Source organism: Balaenoptera borealis, assembly GCF_965194805.1.
Source record: "Balaenoptera borealis genome assembly, chromosome: 2".
Taxonomy (NCBI): domain Eukaryota; kingdom Metazoa; phylum Chordata; class Mammalia; order Artiodactyla; family Balaenopteridae; genus Balaenoptera; species Balaenoptera borealis.
In genome coordinates this window covers 161,311,110-161,332,059 of record NC_138867.1, presented here as the reverse complement: position 1 = coordinate 161,332,059, position 20,950 = coordinate 161,311,110, and the positions used below count along the sequence as shown (strand labels likewise).

Below are 20,950 nucleotides of genomic sequence, written 5' to 3'. Positions count from 1 at the left end.
GAGAGGTTGAATAGCTTGCCTAATGCCACACAGTAAGTAGGTGGCAAAAACCCAGGGCTAAAACCAGACCGTCTAGACTTTCATCACTTTGCTGTGTCACCTTATTATAAGTTGTGGTTAGGGAAAGGACTAAACTGACAAGACTCTGAACTAGAGAAGGGAGAAATGAGAAAATGGGTGATCCTAAAAACTAGAGAGGATTTAGGCTCAGAAATTTCTGGTGATGAGACCCGGAAGAACAAGAACTTGGTTGGAATATTAACTTGGGGTAGTATCTGAATCCATCGAGAAATGGTCTTGTTTTCTTTAAAATTTAGAAAGGCCAGTTGGATGAAGATGAATGAAAAAAAAAGTAGAAAGGAAAAGAGGAAGGTGCCTTAAGTGAGACATAGCCTCTTCCCTCTAAGTACTGGGGTGGGCATCCTGTGGGAAAGGATGGAGCGCTCTCTACCAGGTTTGTCACCAGGATGAACAAGGAGAAACATGGCAACCACTGTACTGGTTTTGATGATCCCTCAAAACCAAGGCTTCAGTTTCCGAGAACGACCTACAGTAGCGTACCTACCATGTGTCAGACATGCCACCAAGTGTGTTTCCAGGCACACATTTTAATTGGAGAAATAGTTCCTATGAGGTACGCATTAGTTTCCTAGGGCTGCTGTAACAAATTACTACAAATGTGCTTGCTTAAAACAAAACACACTTATTTTCTTATGGTTCTGGAAGAGAGAGGTCCAAAACCAGTTTCCCTGGGCTGGAACGAGGAGTTGACAAGGCCGTCCATCCTCCTTCTAGAGGCTCCAAGGGAGAATCTGTTTCCTTGCCAGCATTCCTTGACTTCTGGCCACATCAATCCAACCCCAACTTCATCATCACATTCTCTTTGGAGTAAAAACTTCCTCTGCCTCTCTCTTATGAGAATACCAGTGGTTACATTTGGGTCCATCCAGGTAGTCCAGGAGAATCTCCCCATCTCAAAACCCTTACTTTCATCCCACTGGCAACGTCCCTTCTGCCATTTAAGGTGACATTCACAGGTTCTGGGGATTAGAATGTGGACATTTGGGGGCAATGGTATTATTCAGTCTACTACAAGGTAGATACTATTATCTTTCTCAGATGCAGGAAATGAAGTTGAGGGAAGCAATTTGTCTCAGGTCTACAATTTCCAGAGTAGAGATTTAAATTCTGCCAGTGAGACTTTAGGACACACTCTAAACAACTTTAATCTGTGTCCTGAACTACTGCATAATCCTTGGTGAAGAGTCACACTTGGGTATCAAGACCCAATTGAATACAACACTATGTACTGTCTCACCTTTCACTTTATTTGCCTGCTGTATTCATAAGTCTTGCCCAGAGCACAAGAGTTCAGAAAATTGTTATGCAGGCTTACTAAGAGAACGCATTTACTGTTTGATGTGCGTGGAGTAATGGAAGGTTTTTTAAAATAGAATATGCCACCAAGTAGTGTTATCACCATTTTACACATTTAAACAACCTGACAACAACAACGAAAAGCTACAGATGCAAAGGTGTCAGGGACATGTCTAAAGGTTAACTGCCAGGAAAAGGGCTGGAACCAGATGCCAGATGCCCAGGCCTGAATTCATCCTGTCCAGTCCTGATTAAGCACCTGTTCAGACGGCTTGTGGCTCATCACCCAACACCTGAGTCTTTATATCCCAGCTTCAAGACGGAAATTAGCCGAGGGATCACAGATACTGTGCTAATCACTAATTCGTAATCTGCTATCCCCATCCTTTTCTGCTTGAGAAAGAGCAGAGCAGCCTTTGCTCCTCTGGCTGTGGCCTACTGTGCTTTGCAAAGGTGATTTGGCAAGTGCAGCTGCAAACCCATCTCCAATATCACACATCTATGGAAAATTCCAGTCAGGTTTTGGACCCAGTCACAGTACATTTTCCTGAGGATCAGTAATGATTTGCTGAGGATCAGTAATGCTCTCCGTATGCTGGCTGACAAGGCCATGACCTCTGCGCTTACTATACTCCCTTTGTCAGCTCCGCTCTGACACAGTTGTCCGTGGGATTCCTTAGGAATATTGGAGGTATTTAGGCACAATTTCAGGGGCCACTCTTGCCTGTTTCCTCTCATTTCTTAATCAACATTTCCCAGTTGAGACTATAAATAATTCAACTTGGGTGGGTTATCAGAGGCATTCTTCCCTACTCTACTCCATTTGAATCTCTGTGCTCTTCAAGTTTCACATACGTGGCATCACATATTTCCCATCATCGCTGTTTTCAGCAGTCAGGGCTACATAGGTCATTGGCAAGTTCATTAGCCTTTCCATTTCTTTCCCTCTTGACTCTTTAAGAGTGATTTGCTAAAGACTGTCCGCTTCGATGTTTTACAAGGCTCAGTGGTACAGAGGCACTATTGGAATTCTGCCCTGGAGAAATAGACATTCTGTTCATTGTTCTCCTCCTCTTATAGAACAGGAAAGAGATGCATCTATCACACAGTTACTCAAGGTTTCTCTACTTGCATTGGCAAGGATCTTCATAAGACTGGTAATACTCACATTTTCTGTTGGAAGGTAAGTTGCATTCCATAAAATTAAATCCACACCATATGAGAACTTTAGTCTAACCTCTCATCTATTGATTCATGAGGTTTGACTCACTGAGATTTTCCCTCCTCATACTATTGTGAAGAAAAGGAATTGTTGGCCAAATCCATGGTCAGATATTTATATTTGGTTTCCCAGTTTGTCAGTTATCTTTATGTTTGGGTTGCCTTTTGCTGTGCAGAATTCTTTAATTTTTATCAAGTCAAATCAACTCGCCTTTTTCTTTATGATATCTCAGTTTCATGTTCTGCTTAGGGACAGACTTCCTCATAACAAGAGTATGATTTCTCATCCTATCTTACAGTCTTCTAGGTATTTGTTTCTTGCAATGGAATGTTACCCAATGTATGCTACACATGCAGTCCTCGCTCTGAACAGTTTGCCCATGCATGAATTTCAGTTACCATGATTTAGTTAAATAATCCCAGGACCACAACAAAACCATCAAATTTCAGTTACTGCCATATTAACTGTGAGGAAGGGCATAAAGTACAAACTTCACAGCTAGTTCTTAACTCCACAAATCACCCGGGATATAACAGATGTGTATCATGGTCAGTGAACAATCAGGTCCCTTCTTTCAAAGTCTGTAGGTGATTGGTCACTGTGCATGTTATTCAGTTCACATACAGCAAGGTCCATGTATTGCTTAGAATTGAACCGTTTAATCTTCAAGTATTTTGGAATTTTCCAGCTTTGTTTTTGTTCTTGACTTCCAGTTTGACCTCGCTGCAGTCTGAGAACAGACTTTATATGATTTCTGACATTTTAAATTTGTTAGAGTGTGTTTTATGGCCTAGAATGTGGTTTGTCTTCGTGTGTACTCATGTGAGCTTGAGACAATGTGTATTCTGCTGTTGTTGAAGTAGTCTGTAGATGTTTATTGTATCCATTTGGTCGATGGTGTTGCTGAATTCAGCTATGTCTGTACTGAATTTCTCCCTGATGGATTTGTCCATTTATGATAAAGCGGTGTAGAAATCTCCAGCTATGATAGTGGATTTATCTCTTTCTCCTTGCAGTTCTATCAGTTGTTGTCTCACGAATTTTGATGCTTTGTTGTTAGGCACATAAACATGAAGAATTGTTATGTCTTCTTGGAGAATTGACCCCTTTATCATTATGGAATGTCCCTCTGTGTCTGATAATTTTCTTTGCTCTTAACTCTGCTTTGTCTGAGATTGATACAGCTTCTCACACTTTCTTTTAATTAGTTAGCATGATGTAGCTTTCCCCAACCCTTTACTTTTAAGCTATATGTGCCTTCATATTTAAAGTAGATTTCTTATATTTGGATCTTGTTTATTGATCCTCTGTGACCATCTCTGTCTTTTAACTGGTGTATTTATACCATTGGTATTTAAAATGATTATTGATATCATTGGATTAATACCTACCATATTTGTTACTGTTTCATATTTATTGCCAGTGTTCTTTGTTCCTTTTTTACATTCCACTCTTTTTCTGCCATTTCTCGGTTTAATCAGGCATTTTATATGATTCACTTTTCTCTTCCTTGAAAATCCAGACACGATGCACTGGTGAAATTCACTGCAGTACATAGTCCTTTAGAGGTGTGGTGTTATAGAAGCATTGCATAGTCTTATGATTAGGTCTCAGTCTTATAATGAGCATGTGCTCCTCAGCTATGAATGTCACAAGTGCCTCTCAGTATTTTCCCTCACCTTAGGTGAAACCCAGTGGCCGGCAGGGGTCACGGTAGGATATTTCCCTTCCCCCAGGTCAGTTAGGCTCTGACAAAACCCCATAGGTTAGGCCTCTGGTAAAACCGTTTCTCCTGAGGGCAGGCCTTATGAAGAACAGCAGAATGCTCTGGTGTATTTCAAAATTGCTCCTTTCACCCTCCCCCTGCCAGAATTCCAAGGGGATTTTCCTTTGACCTTCACCTGGTAGTCACAACCTGGTAGAGCTCAAGAGACAAAACTCGCAAAAGGATAGGGGCTTCCCTGGAGTTTTTACCTCACAGACTTTTCCACACAAGCCTCCAGCAATCCTTCAAATATAGTTCAGGTTTTCCTACCTCACCATTGCTTTCCACAGAGATTTCTGCTCTTGGGTTTCTGTTCCGGTAAGTTGTTACTCTCTGTATCTGCCATCTGCCTCTCCAGTTTTGGGCACGGTGATTTTTCCTGTGACCTCACTTCTCTAATGAATCTAAGAAGAATTGTTGATTTTTCAGTGTGTCCAGATATTTACCTGTTAGGACAGAGTGGCAACTTCCAAGCTCCTTCCTTGCTGGACTCAAAACTAGAAGTCTCATAAGTTTTTTACAATGGAATAAAACATGTTAATTTTCAATACTTCTAATGTTTTAGGTTGCACTGTATTAACTAAATACAAGGTTTACTAATTTTTTTAAGTCTATCTATAACTTTATAACAAACAAGAAAGTTTCTAGTGTTTTTGTCAGAAAGATTTTAAGGTCATAGAACAATAATATTTTCCCCATCAATCACTGAGATCAACTTTGCACAGTTCAGCTTCTGTGATCATTTTTATAGCTCCACAGTGAAGACAGCCTGTACTTTATTTACCCTATATTTTATTTCTCACATATACATGGGTTCCGATTCTGCTTGAATAATCTACTGATGTACTGTTACAGCGTATTAGATTCTTTTAAACTACTGAAATTTGGAGTGTGTTTTGATATTGGATATGGACATTTCTTTCCTCATTCCAACTTTATCCTACTTGAAAAAATCTGCTTTATGGTGATAAATCCCTCTTGATCATAATGACTTTTTAAAAATATGTTGCTGGAATCTATTTGCTAATATTACTTAGAACTTAAGATCTTCAAAGAAATGTGCTTCTAGTTACTTTTTGGGTAAATTTTCCATATCTGATTTTTGTATTAGGACTCTTCTAATTTTTTAATACATTGGAAAATAACTGATGTCTTTCTAAGGTGTATATCTTTGATTATATTTTCTAATTTCCTAAAGCTTCTTGTATTCTCTACTCAAAACAGGAAGTAAATAATGGCTACATATAACTAATCAGTAATCAGCCATTTTGTCCAGATTTTCAAATGTGTTGGTATAAAGCTACCATAGTATTCTTCCGTAATTAAAAAAAAAAAAATTCTCTCTGTGTTATAGCTAGCCCCATCTCGAACATATTTGCCAAATATTGCTTATTTTATTGGTCTTTCTAAAGAACAAGCTTTTGGTTTTATTTGCCAAGTTTACTGCTTTTCTTCTCTAGTTTTGACTTTTCTCTTGATTAATTTTGTCCTTCCACTCTTTTGGATTTACCTTGTTCTTTTTCTACGTCTACTGTCCAATGCCTGTAGCTTCAAGAGCCATTTTCAGCAACTCAACCAGCTCTGCCAGCTGTGTCACGCCCACTTCATCATATGCCATTAGAACTTAATCTCATACACTGGGTGAAGACTCAGCAGCCTTATTTTGCTTTCAAAATTGTTCTATGGCCTTGGATCCTTCTTCTTCTCTTAAATTACCACTATCATCAGGGAAAATTCTAGTGGGCCTAGAATTCTAGGCTTGCCTTTCCTCCAGTTTCATAATAAAAGAAAAAAACATTTCCACCCTTTTTTTGATGTTGATCGAAAATTTAGCAGCACTTCTTTGCACTGTATTCAAATCCCGAAATACAAGCAAGCCTTCATGCACACAGGCTCACTGAAATGTCATAATTTTAAACTATGTATGACCTTGAACAGTGACCTTGCCAAATACTCTACACTCTTCCTAGGTGTTCAGAGTTTTTCATTCCTACATCTTTTACACATGGTCGATTTGTGTCGTAAGTTCTTCCTCCCTCCCACTTCTGAGTATATATCCAAAGGAAACATCATCATTTTTGAAGAGATATCTGTACTCCCACATTCACTGTAGCATTATTCACAAGAGCCAAGGTATGGAAACAACCTAAGTGTCCATAGTAGATTAATGGGTAAAGGAAATACGGTATATATATACAATGGAATATTATTCAACCTTAAAAAAGAAGAAAATCCTGTCATTTAAGTCAACATGGATAAAACTGGAGGACACGATGCTAAGTGAAATAAGACAAAGACAAATAGTGCATGATGTCACTTATATGTGGACTCTCAAAAAACAAGGAAATAAATCAACTCTTCCCTCCCTGGACATTTTCCTCAGCAGAATCTAGCAGCCTCTACTATGAGTCTTATCTTTTTTTTTTTTTTATTGTTTGTACCAGATCACAAGCCCAGGGAACCTATGTATTTACCAATGTATATCTAGATTATAGTTTACCATTGTTCTTTTTCTTTGTAATTCATTCCTTCCACTTGTGGCATCAGAACCTCATTTTTCCTTTGGAGGAGTCCTTGTGATTCAGGTAGGCTGTGTGTCTCCTCCCTAGGCTGTGTGACTTGGGGTTGGCTAGACACAGTGTTTTATATATACTCTATATGTCCTAAGTACTTATTTCTCTGTGTTCCATCATTTTCCCTCCAAATTTTAGTGTAGTTATTTTTTAACTGACATTTGTAATCCTTTCTTTTGTTTGACTAAGGTACTGTTCAACCGATCTTCTGAGTGCTTAATTTCAGCTTTTTTAATTCTAGAAGTTTCTTTTGGTTGCATTTCACAAATACTTTCTGCTTAAATTGTATATGTTGTCCTTTTTTTAATACATTAATCATAATTTTAAATAATAGTTTCATTGATATATAATTTACTTTCCATATTATTTAAAGTGTACAATTTAATGTCTTATGCATCTGCCACCACCATCAATTTTAGAACTTTCATCCACCCCCCAAAAGAAAAAGAATCTATTATAAGTCACTCACTCCCCCATATCTCCAAACCCTAGGCAGCCACTAATATCCTTTGTCTCTACAGATTTGTCTAGACTGGACATTGCATACAAATGGAATCATACGATTACTTAGCATGTTTTCAAAGTTCATGCATGTTGTAGCATGTATCAGTACTTGATTTCTTTTTATGGCTGAATAATAGTCCATGGTGTGGATATTACTATGTTTCATTTATCCATTCACAGTAAATGGCCATTTGGGTTACTTCCACTTTGGGGCTCGTATGAATAATGCTGCTGTGGTTGGGTTTACGTGCAAGTTTTGTATGCAGGTCTAGATTTGTTTTTTAAATTAACAGACTGTTTCGGAGCAGTTTCTGGTTTACAGAAAAATTAAGCAGAAAGGACAGAGTTCTCATACTTCCTTACCTCTCACCCTAGTTTCCCCTATTATTAACATCTTACATTAGCGTAATACATTTGTTATAGTTAATGAACCAATATTGATACATTATTACTAACTAATGTCCATGCTTTACTTTAGACCTCACTCTTTGTTTTGTACATTTTATGATTTTTGACAAACGTGCAATAACCTGTATCCACCATTACAGAACCATACACAGGAGTTTCTCTGCCTTTAAAATTCCGGGCTTCACCCATCCTTTTCTCCCTCCCCACAACCTCTGGCAACCACTGATCTTTTGACTGTCTCCACACTTTTGCCTTTTCCTAAATTTCATACAGCAATCATATAATATGCACGTAAGCCTTTGCAGACTGGCTTTTTTTCACTTAGCAATATGCATTTAAGCTTCTTCCATGTCTTTTCGTGGCTTCATAGCCTTTTCTTTTTAGCGCTGAATGCTACTCCTTTGTACGGATATACCATAGTTTGTTTATCCATTCGCCTATTGAAAAACACCTTGGTTGATTTCAAGTTTTGGCAATTATGAAAGAAACTGTTATAAACATCCATGTGCAGGTTTTTATGCGGACATAACTTTTCAGTTCCTATGGGTAAATACCAAAGAGCATGATTACTAGATCACTGTATGGTAAAAGTATGTTTAGTTCTGTAAGAAACTGCCAAGTATCCTGCTAGCAACAAATGAGAATTCCAGTTGTTCTGCATCGTCAACAACTTTGGGATTTCAGTATTTGGATTTTAGCCATTTGAATAGGTGTGTAGTGGTATCTCACTGTTGTTCTAATTGAAAATTCCCTGATGACATGGAATGTGTAGCATCTTTTCATATGCTTATTTGCCATGTGTCTCTTTTCTTTGTTTAATCATAGTTGTTTTGTTTTGTTTTTTAACCGCCTACGAACTCTTGTCCTCCTGTGTCTATTTACATTGTCCTTTTTTTTTTTTTTTTTTTTGAGCTTTTAATCATTTAGTCTTTTTCCTGGTATGTCCAATTATTTTTTATATTAAAATTGAGCTTAACTTATTTTAGGAAACTATTAAGATACCTCCACATTCTGGATGCTGTTATCGTTCTCTTGAAAAGATTTCCTTTTGCCCATGGCAGACAGTTCCTATAGGGACTGGAAACCTTAGTCCATTCTCAGTTTGAGCTCCTTCAAAGCTGTTTTTCAGTCTGTGTGAAGGTTGCTCTATTTCTGTCTTGTCCTTCCTCTACGGGTGTTGCCCTTTGGGATTACCATGTGAAAGTTCGGATTCTCCCTATTCCCAACTACCCTTGTATTTGTTAGGCTTTAAATGTAATGGTTCCGCCAGCCCTGTGAGACTAGGGATACGTGTAGCCTGTCATTCCATTAGTTGTTGCTTTTAGCTTGAGCTCTTGCCGTTTGGCTTCTGTGGTTAGAGTCTGTTGAACTCCTTGGCTTTTCAGTTCCTAGGCTGTATGAGTTGAATCAGCAAATGCCCCGAGGAGAAAAGCTGCACCAAATGTCAAGCTTGCGTCTGTGTTTCCCTTCTCTCCAGAACTTGGCCCACATGTCTCGGTGTCTCGCGAACATTCGGATGCCGGCGAACAGATGTTTTCTTACTTTATCCAGGTTTTCTAAAATTTCTTTAGACTTCACCTGATCTTACGTGATTACTGAACTATCATCTCAATTATCCCTAGGAAGAAAATTTACAATTTTATGTTTTATTTTTTTATTTTCTATATTAACTCAGTTTCTGTAGAGACCTTTTACCTGATTGTTCAGTCTAGTTCCTGTGTTACCAGTAAGATGGAGATAGGTGGAGGCTAAGAATATTGGGGGGGAAATCACTGATGAATGATAATGTCTCGTTCTTTTTGTTCTTCCTCTCCTTATTTACTCTGGCAGCCTACATTTGCCCTTCTTGATTTGACCCAGTTGCCCAAATAAGCAACCCACTCTGGCAAAGACCTGACTTTACTCTCATAAATGTCTGCATGTTAGGATTAGCTAGATGATGACCACCATGCCAGAGTTCTTTGTGTGACCAGTCAGAATGGCCATCATCAAAAAATCTATAAACAATAAATGCTGGAGTGGGTGTGGAGAAAAGGGAACTCTCTTGCACTGTTGGTGGGAATGTACACTGATACAGCCACTATGGAGTACAGTACGGAGGTTTCTTAAAAAACGAAAAATAGAACTACCGTACGACCCAGCAATCCCACTACTGGGCATATACCCTAAAAAAACCATAATTCGAAAAGAGACATGTACCACCATGTTCATTGCAGCACTATTTACAATCGCCAGGACATGGAAGCAACCTAAGTGTCCATCAACAGATGAATGATAAAGAAGATGTGGCACATATATACAATGGAATATTCCTCAGCCATAAAAAGAAATTGAGTTACTTGCAGTGAGGTGGATGGACCTAGAGTCTGTCATACAGAGTGAAGTAAGTCAGGAAGAGAAAAACAAATACCATATGATAACACATACATATGGAACCTAAAAAAAAAAAAAAAAATTGTTCTGAAGAACCTAGGGGCAGGACAGGAATAAAGATGCAGACGTAGAGAATGGACTTGAGGAGATGGGGAGGTGGAAGGGTAAGCTAGGATGAAGTGACAGAGTGGCTTGGACATACATATACTACCAAATATAAAACAGATACTAGTGGGAAGCAGCCACATAGCACAGGGAGATCAGCTCGGTGCTTTGTGACCACCCAGAGGGGTGGGGTAGGGAGGGTGGGAGGGAGATGCAAGAGGGAGGAGATATGGGGATATATGTATATGTATAGCTGATTCACTTTGTTATAAAGCAGAAACCAAGTCACCATTGTAAAGCAATTATACTCCAATAAAGATGTCTAAAAAAAATGTTAGAGAGTAAAAAAAATTCAAAAGAATTGGCCACACTCCTCCAACAGATTCTCTAACATTCAGCAGAAGAGAATTCACACTGAATCTGGTTTATGAGTAAAAGACAAGTCAACTTTAAAGTGGATCACAGATGACAACATTTCTTTTCCATGTGCCTGCTTTGGAGCCATATTTCTGCTGACCACTCAAAAACTTCCTCTTGAGTAGTCTGTGATATATTAGAACCAGGAATAAGGGATGTTAGTGCTGGAAGGGTCAGCCGGTGGTCTGCCATTTAATTCACATATCCTTTCTGCACCAGACTCTTTTAAGATCATTGAGTTAGCCTAAGAATTTTGAAGCTGCGGAATTCAAGACAGTACATTACAATATGCCAATATTACTATTCTCCTGCTCTGACATTCTCCACTGATGGGCAGATGAAGGAGGAGAAGGTAGGGCAGTCACCAGTAACTGAGAGTAAATGAAACTGGAATATTATAATTCAGTATCATTTGAGTGACTGAATTGGCTGGCAGAGTGTTCTCCAGTTAAGAGTGAGGAAAGATTAATTCTGCACTTGACACCACTACTGTATTTATACAAGTCTCCTGGGACAGTTGTTTGCCTTGAATTGTTTTCTTCATTCATTTCAGTCAGACAGTTGTGTTGACTGATTTTCCTTTCTGATGTATGAAATGGCTGTTTGACTGAATTTACCATTTAATTTCCACTAATGCACTGTAAAAACAATACATTAGTCAAATTGGATTGGCAGGTATGAAAATGTTTACCCCAGAACTAGACAGAAATATAATATTGCCTTCTACAGAAATGTAAGTCATATGCCCTGGATTTGGGGGAAATGTTGCAATTTTAACTATTTTGCCACTTTTCAAACATGTAGGGTCACTGATCCCATAGTAAAAATAAGAAGATCTGTGAAGTCCAGATAAAAATAGTTTTGTGTCACTCTGACAATCACATAACACAAAAGAAAAAACTATTAGGAGATAAATTTTACTGAGTTTCATACTTATCAAGAGGTGTTTCTGTGTAAACTTCTGAGTCTTATTCTACAAGTTCTTTAGGAACAAACATTTCAAATATGTTCATAGAAAACCCTCTTTATTTATAATTTCATTCTTCCAATGATTATAGTTACTATGACAGGCCATTTCTCCATGTTCCATCCCATGATTCTCTGCTCCCATTGAACATTTGGAAATTGGTGGCATGAGCAGGAAAGTGAAGCAGTTTTTGAGATTATTGAATAATGTTGATGTTATAAAGACTGCTTTCTTCCACAGTTGACAAACTTATTATGGTACCGATGGTTGGATACTACTCTTAGAGATGAAAAAGGTCTTAAGGAATCTTCCATATTCCATTCACCAATCTGTGTTCTTGTTCAAAGCAAAATTAATTCCTTTCAAAATTAACATATTAGCTTAATTTTTTTTTTTTTAATTTTTATTTATTTATTTATTTATTTTGGGCTGTGTTGGGTCTTCGTTTCTGTGCGAGGGTTTTCTCTAGTTGCGGCAAGTGGGGACCACTCTTCATCGCGGTGCGCGGGCCTCTCACTGTCGCGGCCTCTCTTGTTGCGGAGCACAGGCTCCAGACGCGCAGGCTCAGTAGTTGTGGCTCACGGGCCTAGTTGCTCCGTGGCATGTGGGATCTTCCCAGACCAGGGCTCGAACCCGTGTCCCCTGCATTGGCAGGCATATTCTCAACCACTGCGCCACCAGGGAAGCCCTTAATAATAATTTTTAATCTTAAAATAATCTATCTGTGAGAATGGGAATTTTTGGTGGGAAAAAGTGACAGAAGATGGGACAAGGAGAGAATTCATAGAAAGACAAAACAGAATTTTTTAAATGGTGGGTACGAACTTCTGTTTCCAACTATATCAGTTTACCTTAGGAAAACATACTAGAAAGGCCAGATAAATCATAAGCAACATTTGACTGTGAGCGTTAGAAAGCTACTGAGGTAGCCATGACCCAGAAGAGTAAAATAGAGAAAGAAACTCACTGAAGTGAGAACAATATTCTGCACGTGCTTTTCTAGCCCAGTCATTTAGAAACTACCGATGAAGAGCAAAAGTCTGAGAAACCAAATGTGACTCCTAAGAGGTAGAAAAGCCAGTAGATCTTAGGACAATGTCATAGGACTAAGGAAACCAGAGTTGGAATTGAGAAATAACAAGGCAGCTAGAATTTTAAGGACCAAAATCACAGAGAGAGTAAAGATTCAGAGAACTGAGCTGGATTCAGCAACAGTGTTCCCTTGCAGTATTTTCCATGTATAAATAGGTAGACAAGGCAAGATGCTAAGAAGTCAAACAAAAGCTAACTGAAGTCAAAGCAAAGACTTAGTTGGCTCATAATGCTGAAGAGACAAAACGGGGGTTCAGAACCTATGAAAGATTTCTGGCCCAATGGAAAACTAATGATATGAACTAGGACATTGGAAGTCTCTACATATGTGTGTGTGTGTGTGTGGGTGTGTGTGTCTGTGTGTTAGGAAGGTTGATGCAACGTCTACATTGAACCTGATAAAGAAGGAAAATGAGTATGAAGTTGGTCCAGTGACTGAGGTGATGGTCCCCTCTGCTCCCTACCTAAGAATAGGAAATTCTCTCCTCAAGAAAATACAGTTGACCCCTTGAACAATGTAGGGGTTAGAGACGCTGACTCCCTGTGCAGTCAAAAATCCACATATAACTTTATGGTCGGCCCTTCTTATCTGTGGTTCTGAATCTGAGGATTCAACCAACCACAGATCATGTAGTACTGTATTACTTATGGGAAAAAAAATCCATGTATAAGTGGATCTGTGCAGTTCAAACCCAGGTTGTTCAAAGGGCAACTGTAATGTCATTCAGATTCTCTACAACTTGTCATATCCCAAGTCTGGTATTCATTCACTGAAGAACCACCAAGACTACCAAGAAAAGGAGAATTAAATGAATAAAAAACAAAACAGAATCAGAATCATAGATGACCTAAACATTAAAAGTTCATACATATTTTGGTAAATGTTATCAAGTTCAAGAAAATAGATGACAAGGTGGAGAATTTAACTTGACAACCAGAAAGTAGAAACTGATTGAAGTTGAACTGATAGAAATAAAAATTATACGAAATTTAAAACTCGGTAGTGGATTGGACACAGGTAAAGAGAGGTAAGTGAACTGGAAGATAGAGTAGTAAAAATATTAAGACTAAAGCATGGGAAACGAAAAGAATAAAAAGTACACAAAAGCGCATTTGAGACATATGGGCCACAGGAAACATTTTTATCATGTGTAAACTGGAGTCCAAAGAAAAAAGGAGAGAGAGATTGGGATGAAAACAATAGTTCAGAAATAACAGCTGAGAGTTCTCTAAAACTAAAAAGAATATATGGAGCCATACATTCAATAAGCACTAAAAAAAATGCAACAAGAATAAATACAAAGAAACCCACACCTAAGATCACCACAGTACAATTCATGAATAACAAAGAAAAACATGACATCTTAAAAGCAGCCCCAGGAAAAAGAGAGAGATTCCTTTCAAAGGAACAGCAGGATTAAGATTACAGCTTACTTCTCAACGAAACTGATTGGATACTAGAAAATAATGGAATAACATTTTTAAGTGCTAAAGAAAAGAGCTGCCCATTGGGAATTCTAGACGCAGAGAAAATGTTGTTTGGAAGGAAAGATGAAATAAGGAAATTTGCAGACAAAATTTAGAAAATATGTTCTCATCAGAACCGACTGAATTAAATTATAAATGGAGACCCGCAGGCAGAAGGAAGGTTATCACAGATGAAAATAAGGACTTTATAAAGAATTATGTATAACAGAAAGGATAAATAAGTGGATAAACCTAAATAAAATCTAACTGCACAAAAGAGTAATAATAAAATATATCAAAAATTAGAATGCATTAAAAACAAATGGAAGAGGAAAAAAGTAGTCAAAGAAATTTAAGATCTCAGCATTGCTTGAGAAGCAGTAAAAAAGCTAACAAGCCATGGTACATGTGTAACTGCTACTTATGTAAAAATAACAAGCTAATACAAGGGAAAATGGAATTTGAAGAAATCTAAAAGGAAGAAAGAAGAGCAAAAGGAACATAACAAGGTGGGACAAATAGTAAACAAGGAGTAAACGGTCTATAAGAAAATACATTAACTGTAAATACTCAAAGGACAAGGATTATTGGAACAAACAAAAAACCTAATTCTATGCCACTTACAAGAGACAAGAGTCAGACTGTAAAGGATTCAAAAATTATGTCATAACAACAATAAATACAATTGAAGATGTTTTAATGTTAACACAGATTTGAAAGCCAAAATTATCACTGGCGATAAGGCAGGATAATAAAACCCACTGTTACTTTACAAGGAATATATTATATATCTAAACTTCAATGCAGTATATGAAGGGAAATTCCAAAAAACTAAGTCGAAATAGAAAAATCTAAATTACCTAGATCAGTAACATAGAACCACAACAACAAATCAGCAGATGATAGAAGATCTGAATACCATCATTAAAAACTCTGGCCTAAATTTACATAAAACCCTGCACCAACAATGATGGAATATATATATTATGCAGAAATTTTTAGGTGCACATGGCACATTTATAAAACTGACTATATGCTGGTTATAAAACAAGACTCCGAATAAGCAAGAAATTAAAAAATATATAACCAATATTTTACCAAAGAATTGGATATTAAAAACATACTTCTGATCATTATGTAGGTCAAAGATAAAGTTGCAATGGGAATTAGAATTTTATTAATTGAATTGATAATGAAAATATGCCATAACAAAACCTGTGGGTCGCAAATAAAGCTGTGGTCACAGAGAAGTTTATGTATTCAAATTATATTCTCTAAATGTAAAAGATAACCTATCACCCTGAGGTAGGCAGCTCCTGAACTGTACCTGGTGGGGAAGGCAGGGCAGAACTTCAGGAGGCCAGCTGAGAGCACGGTGAACACCACGTCAGGAGCAGTCTCCAAGAAAGAGCATTTAATGTACAAAGGGATGACTAAAGTATATTTAAGAGCTAGCACCCTGACTCCTCTTAAGGATGACTTACGTTGCTGGGGAAAAAATAAGAAGTGCTCGATGTAGAAGGTGAATAACTTTATAATTCCCAGGAGAATCTTGGTACCAGGACCGCAGAATGAAGAACTTGGAGTCCCCGTGGCTAATCCAGCGGAGGGAAAAGGAGAAACACAGACGGGAGAGAAAATAAAGGGAACCCTTGGTGCTGCTGCAGGCCAAGTCCAGGTATGTGCTCGCTCTCTCCACATCTTAAATAAAAGCCACCATGTTCCTCAGTCTTTCAGGTACTTAGAATTGCTCTTTAGAACCTGAAAATGGGGTCAGGTTTCCTGTCTGCATTGCTACAGTACAAAATAGAGGCAGGATGCTTGAAATAGTTCTCCATCTGGCAGAGGAGGCCTTGAAGCTGTGAGCCACTCACTGCGAACCAGCAGGACATGAAGGATTCTTGAGCAGATCTGAAGCTACTGGGAGGCCTTTCAGGAGTTAAATCCCATAGTAAATACTGTACCTTCAATGGCCCCTTCTCCCTCTCTGTCCAGTCTTCCTCCACGCGCGTGGGGGCCCAGAGGGGTTAAATGAGCACTCTTTGACTTGTTCTTGGTGGTCCCAGAACTTGACTTGGGCTTGGAGACTTCCATGAAAAGTCTGCCTTCCATCTGCTGGCTTGCGTTTCTTGGTCTCTCTGCTCCACGCTAATTCCTTCAACCTGCTTTTTCCATTTCTGCCAATACTCCCCCTCTCCAGACCTTCCTAATGCTCTTCTGGGGCGGGAGGAGGCTTACTGAGGGCAATGTGTATTTCTAGAGGGAGAGGTGACCACATGACTTCACAGTGCTCGTCCCCTTGATTATTCAGTTTCTGTCTGGATTAGTCGTGGGTGTTTGTGCACCCCAGCCTCACCCCCAGGAGGCTTTAGAACACTGTCCTTATCTCAGCACTGAGCCTCTCTCTAGCCTCCTTCCCTCTCTCTCCTTACCCACCTTTACCCACAGACTCGCAGGCTTTCTGGACCTCTGAGGAACAGAAGCACTTCACAGAACCTCTGCTACAGAACCAAACATATTGAAATGACTCTTTACGAAGATATTGAAACAACAGAAACAGAAGACATGACGATTGTTTCTCCTGAGGGTTCAGTTACCTAGGGGGCCTTTAGCAAACTTTGATTGATACATCTAACCCTTCCTTCCTTGGCAATAGTTGATCACACTGTGAGGAAAACAAGTTAGAGAATGGAAAAATAATATTTGGATTTCAACGAAATAATAAAAATGCAGGGAGTATCTTTGACTTTTGCAAGGTGAGAAGAGAGTTTCCATTTTGATTATTTGATGGCAGGAATCCCTTTTAAAATAGGGCCAGTCTGCATGATGCATTGAAAAATCAACCTTTTCAAATATAGCCATAACCCCCACAAGATTTCTTGATTTCTCTGGGGTCAGATAAACCATCACATTTCACAGTGGTGCCCTGTACATGAAAGTGATAAACATAATCTGGAAGCACAGCAGTGGCTAAAACTATGGAGCTGGCAGCCATTCGCTGAAATGATTTTTTGCTTTTCATTCATTGCATAAAATGCTCATGTCCAAATTCAGGCAGGTAGATCTTACCAACCATCAAGAGCTTCAACCCTGCTAACAGTTAAGTATGCACTTTTAAACCCTACTTTGACTGCTCCAGAAACTTACTGGGTTTCTTTAATGCCTCTGTTACTATTTCCTTTGTGTCATTTTGTTTTTCTTTCAAAACATAGCTGTGTGACCTTGGGGAAGTTATATTATTTCCTTGAGACTTGGTTGCCTTCTCTGTGAATATCTGGGTATAATTTTAGTATTGCCCAATAGAATTTTCAGTGATAATGAAAATATTCTATATCTGTACCGTGCAATGCAGTACTCAATAGCTCCATGGAGCTAATAAACATCTTTGAAATATGGCAAATGCAACTGAGGAACTGAATTTTTAATCTTATTTTTAAATTTGTTTAAATATAAATAATGCCACGTGGCTAGCATCTGTTGACAGTACAGATCTACATAATATTTTAAGGACACTCTCCACTCAAAAACTCTACCATTCATTAACTCAGCCTAAATATTTTTGCCCTCTGACAAACAGAAAATAATTTATGCTTCCCTTGAAATTATCTGTCAAGACCTTTATCAGTTTGGGGTCATTCTATTCTTAAAATTGACTTTGCTTTATGAAACTTTAATAATGTTGGAGTTTCCTGCCCTTGGTACCACCTTTGTGATGATGGGAAATATTGTGGATGATCAAGGACCATTTCAAGAGATCATGGAGAGAAACCTCCTCCTGGATTTAATTTCATTATGAGGATGTCAAAATGCTGAATTACTTAAAATAAAACCCATACCGTTTTTATGCTAAGTTATATTCTACATGTAGCTGGAAAAATGTTAAAAATATTTTTAAAGAACTGCACATCTATTTTTGAAGCTGATTTGGCTGTTCAAGGCTTGCTAGCACTTTATCCATCTCAGTACTATTTCACTTCGTAAACAAATGCAGTTGCCATAATTGCTGCATATGTGTCTGTGTGTGTTCCCTTCTAGGTGATATGTTTTTGAAGTTGGAAACTATACTTATATCACAGCCCCTATGTAGAGCACAATATCCATTGCTAATTCAGATTGTGTTTTAAGATACGAGACAAAATTTAAGACTTTTATTATAGTCATAAACATCTAGCAAACCAACCAGAAAATAAAAGCTAATTTTCAATTGGTTGGCCAAGAACAAAAAAGAGAGGAATACCTAGTGCAAAACCATATCTCTAATAACTACTGTTGGATTTAGAGCACACACATGCTAATAAACTTATTTTAAAATAACTTCTTATCAAAGATTTGAGGTTGGACCTGAAAAATTATATCAGAAGTGAAAGGAATCATGTGGTCTGACCAGCCTGGATCACACAGAGTAAGTGTATACTATATATAAAATAGATAAAACTACGAGGTCCTACTGTATAGCGCAGGCAACTATATTCAATACCTTGTAATAACCTATAATGGAAAAGGATCTGAAAAAGAAATACATATATCTGAATCACTTGGCTGTACACCTGAAACACAACATTGTCAATCAACTATACTTCAAGTAAAACAAAACAAAACAAAGTAAGTGTAAAGGGAAGTATAGTTTTATAAATTCACCTCTGATATCCAATGGACCAACTGAAAGACAACAGAAGCTACCACTTTCTAGGAGACAGGACACGGCCAGCAAACTAGGCCGTTACCCTCGGTAACGGTCATACCTGCCAAAAAATAGACAGACTCGCCTGCATTCATGAATACATAGGAATTCTTCATTTATCTGGCATTATTAGGCAATGAGGTATTGTATGTTAGGAGAAGTTTTTTTAAAATGACAAATTTAAGAGGAGTTATTTTCACCTTCACTCGGTAATTTTTTTCTAAAATTAAGAAATGTATCCACTGGTGTATCTAATATTTCCTTGATAACTCGGGGTCATCAGTTCAATCAACATTTGCATGAATAATGCGAATGGAAACAAGACAGGCATGCTTACTGAAACTGAAAATGACATAGCACTGGCTGGAATAACTGATGAGACAGCAAGAAAAAAACAAAAATGAAAACAAACCGTGCTCAAGAAACAATCAGTCAAGTTCTGACTTTCTGTACTTAGTTTCAAAAAGCGATACCACAAATCCCAGCGAGAGACTCCAGCATCATTAGCTGTCTTTCTCCTTTGTTTCCACCTTCCTTTCCTTTTCCTTCTACCCTAGATTGTTCCAGGAAGTGTTTATAGTTGCTCGCAAGACAAATTCTAATACTTGCTTTCTCTCACGCAAACTTCACCATATGTCCATGTCCTGGTGTCAAGCACTAATTTCCTTGCGAATTCCTCTCCCTTTCTAATAGACGTTCTTATTTACCCAGATCCCTTTTTATTGGTGTCCTATTCCAGACTGCTCCACTCCGCCCATCCTCATCCTGTAAAATACATTCACACTCTCTTGTGACCCTACTTATTTGCCCACTAAATAATCAATCATAGAACTGTCGGAATTAAATAGAGAGAGAAGTTAAAACACTGGAGTCACTTGGAGGGTTTAAGCAGCTTCACCAGAAAATACCGGGCATGGATTTAAAGAGGCTGCTCGGGACTTGCGCTTGTCCAAGTTCTTTCTCAAGAAGTATCTGAAATAAGCCTAAATTCAGAGTTAATCAGATTGGCCTGCTTTCTCAGGTGGACTGGAATTCATTGCTCTTTCCCCTCAACTCCCTGATGTCAGTGGCACTTTCTGGAGATGAGGTGGACTTCTCTGCCTACTGCAGAAGCTCAGTTCCCCCCGGGCCCACTCCCTGTCTGAAATCCCACACTTGAGGCCAGATGCCAGCCTTCCCAGAACATTCGTGGTCTCCTTTCAGTTTTTGAACTGCTCAGATTGAGTCCCTGTAGACTCTTTCTCAGCCTGAAACCTGATCTTCAACCCCTTTCCCTGACCTCGATGGTTACCTTCCTACTTTACGCCTCAGGTGCTTTAGCCATAAAATGATATATTTGCCCTTAATTCTAAAGTCTTCTTTCTAAAGCTCTACAATGTGGTGGCTCCTTGAAAATGTTTCTCTTGCTGGTTTGAATTCTGTAGAGAATTAAAACCACAGCTACTCTAAAAGACAGTAAGTTACGTTGGATAAGGAAAGTGGGCTTTTGTAGTTAGAGTAACAGGGATGGAAGACGACTTAGTATGTTTTAAGATACTCATAATCCATTCTCATGAGAGTCAGGGGAAGAAGGGGAAGAGAGTTAATAAAATACCAAACGATTGTGACAAATTAAGTTCACCAAGATGTAGCTGATCAGTTACTACTTGAATAAGCCACACATATCCAATTCAAGTTTTCCTTTATTTTTCTGAGAAGGGATCCCAGTGAACTGAGTCCCATGTTCAGTAACTCCACGTTCAATGGCTTAGTCTTTAAAAACTGTTATGTTGCTGGAAGAAGAAATATTGCCCATCAGTCCTAACTGATGTTTAGCTATCACACACATTTGAAGTAAATTTATTACTTTGCCTGATCTCAGTGTAATACATTCCAAAGGGGCAAAGAGCACACGAAAATTTATGGAGTCTCCATCTTCTACACTAAAGTGTGCAATAAATTACATATTATTTGGCCGTGAAATTCACAAGCCATAGGAACCACACCATTAGCAATGTAT

General features: G+C 38.3%; 1 protein-coding gene across 1 annotated transcript in view; it reads left to right on the top strand.

Annotated features, from left to right (window-relative positions):
- The window catches only part of LOC309623751 (ELKS/Rab6-interacting/CAST family member 1-like), a 131,592-nt gene extending 111,043 nt beyond the window's left edge, over positions 1 to 20,549 (top strand). Inside the window, 2 exon segments of the mRNA XM_082380890.1 lie at positions 15,816 to 15,948; positions 16,719 to 20,549. Of these exon segments, the coding sequence (XP_082237016.1) occupies positions 15,816 to 15,948; positions 16,719 to 16,871 (286 nt within the window). The 3' untranslated portion in view covers positions 16,872 to 20,549.
- The last annotated feature ends 401 nt before the right edge of the window (positions 20,550 to 20,950 follow it).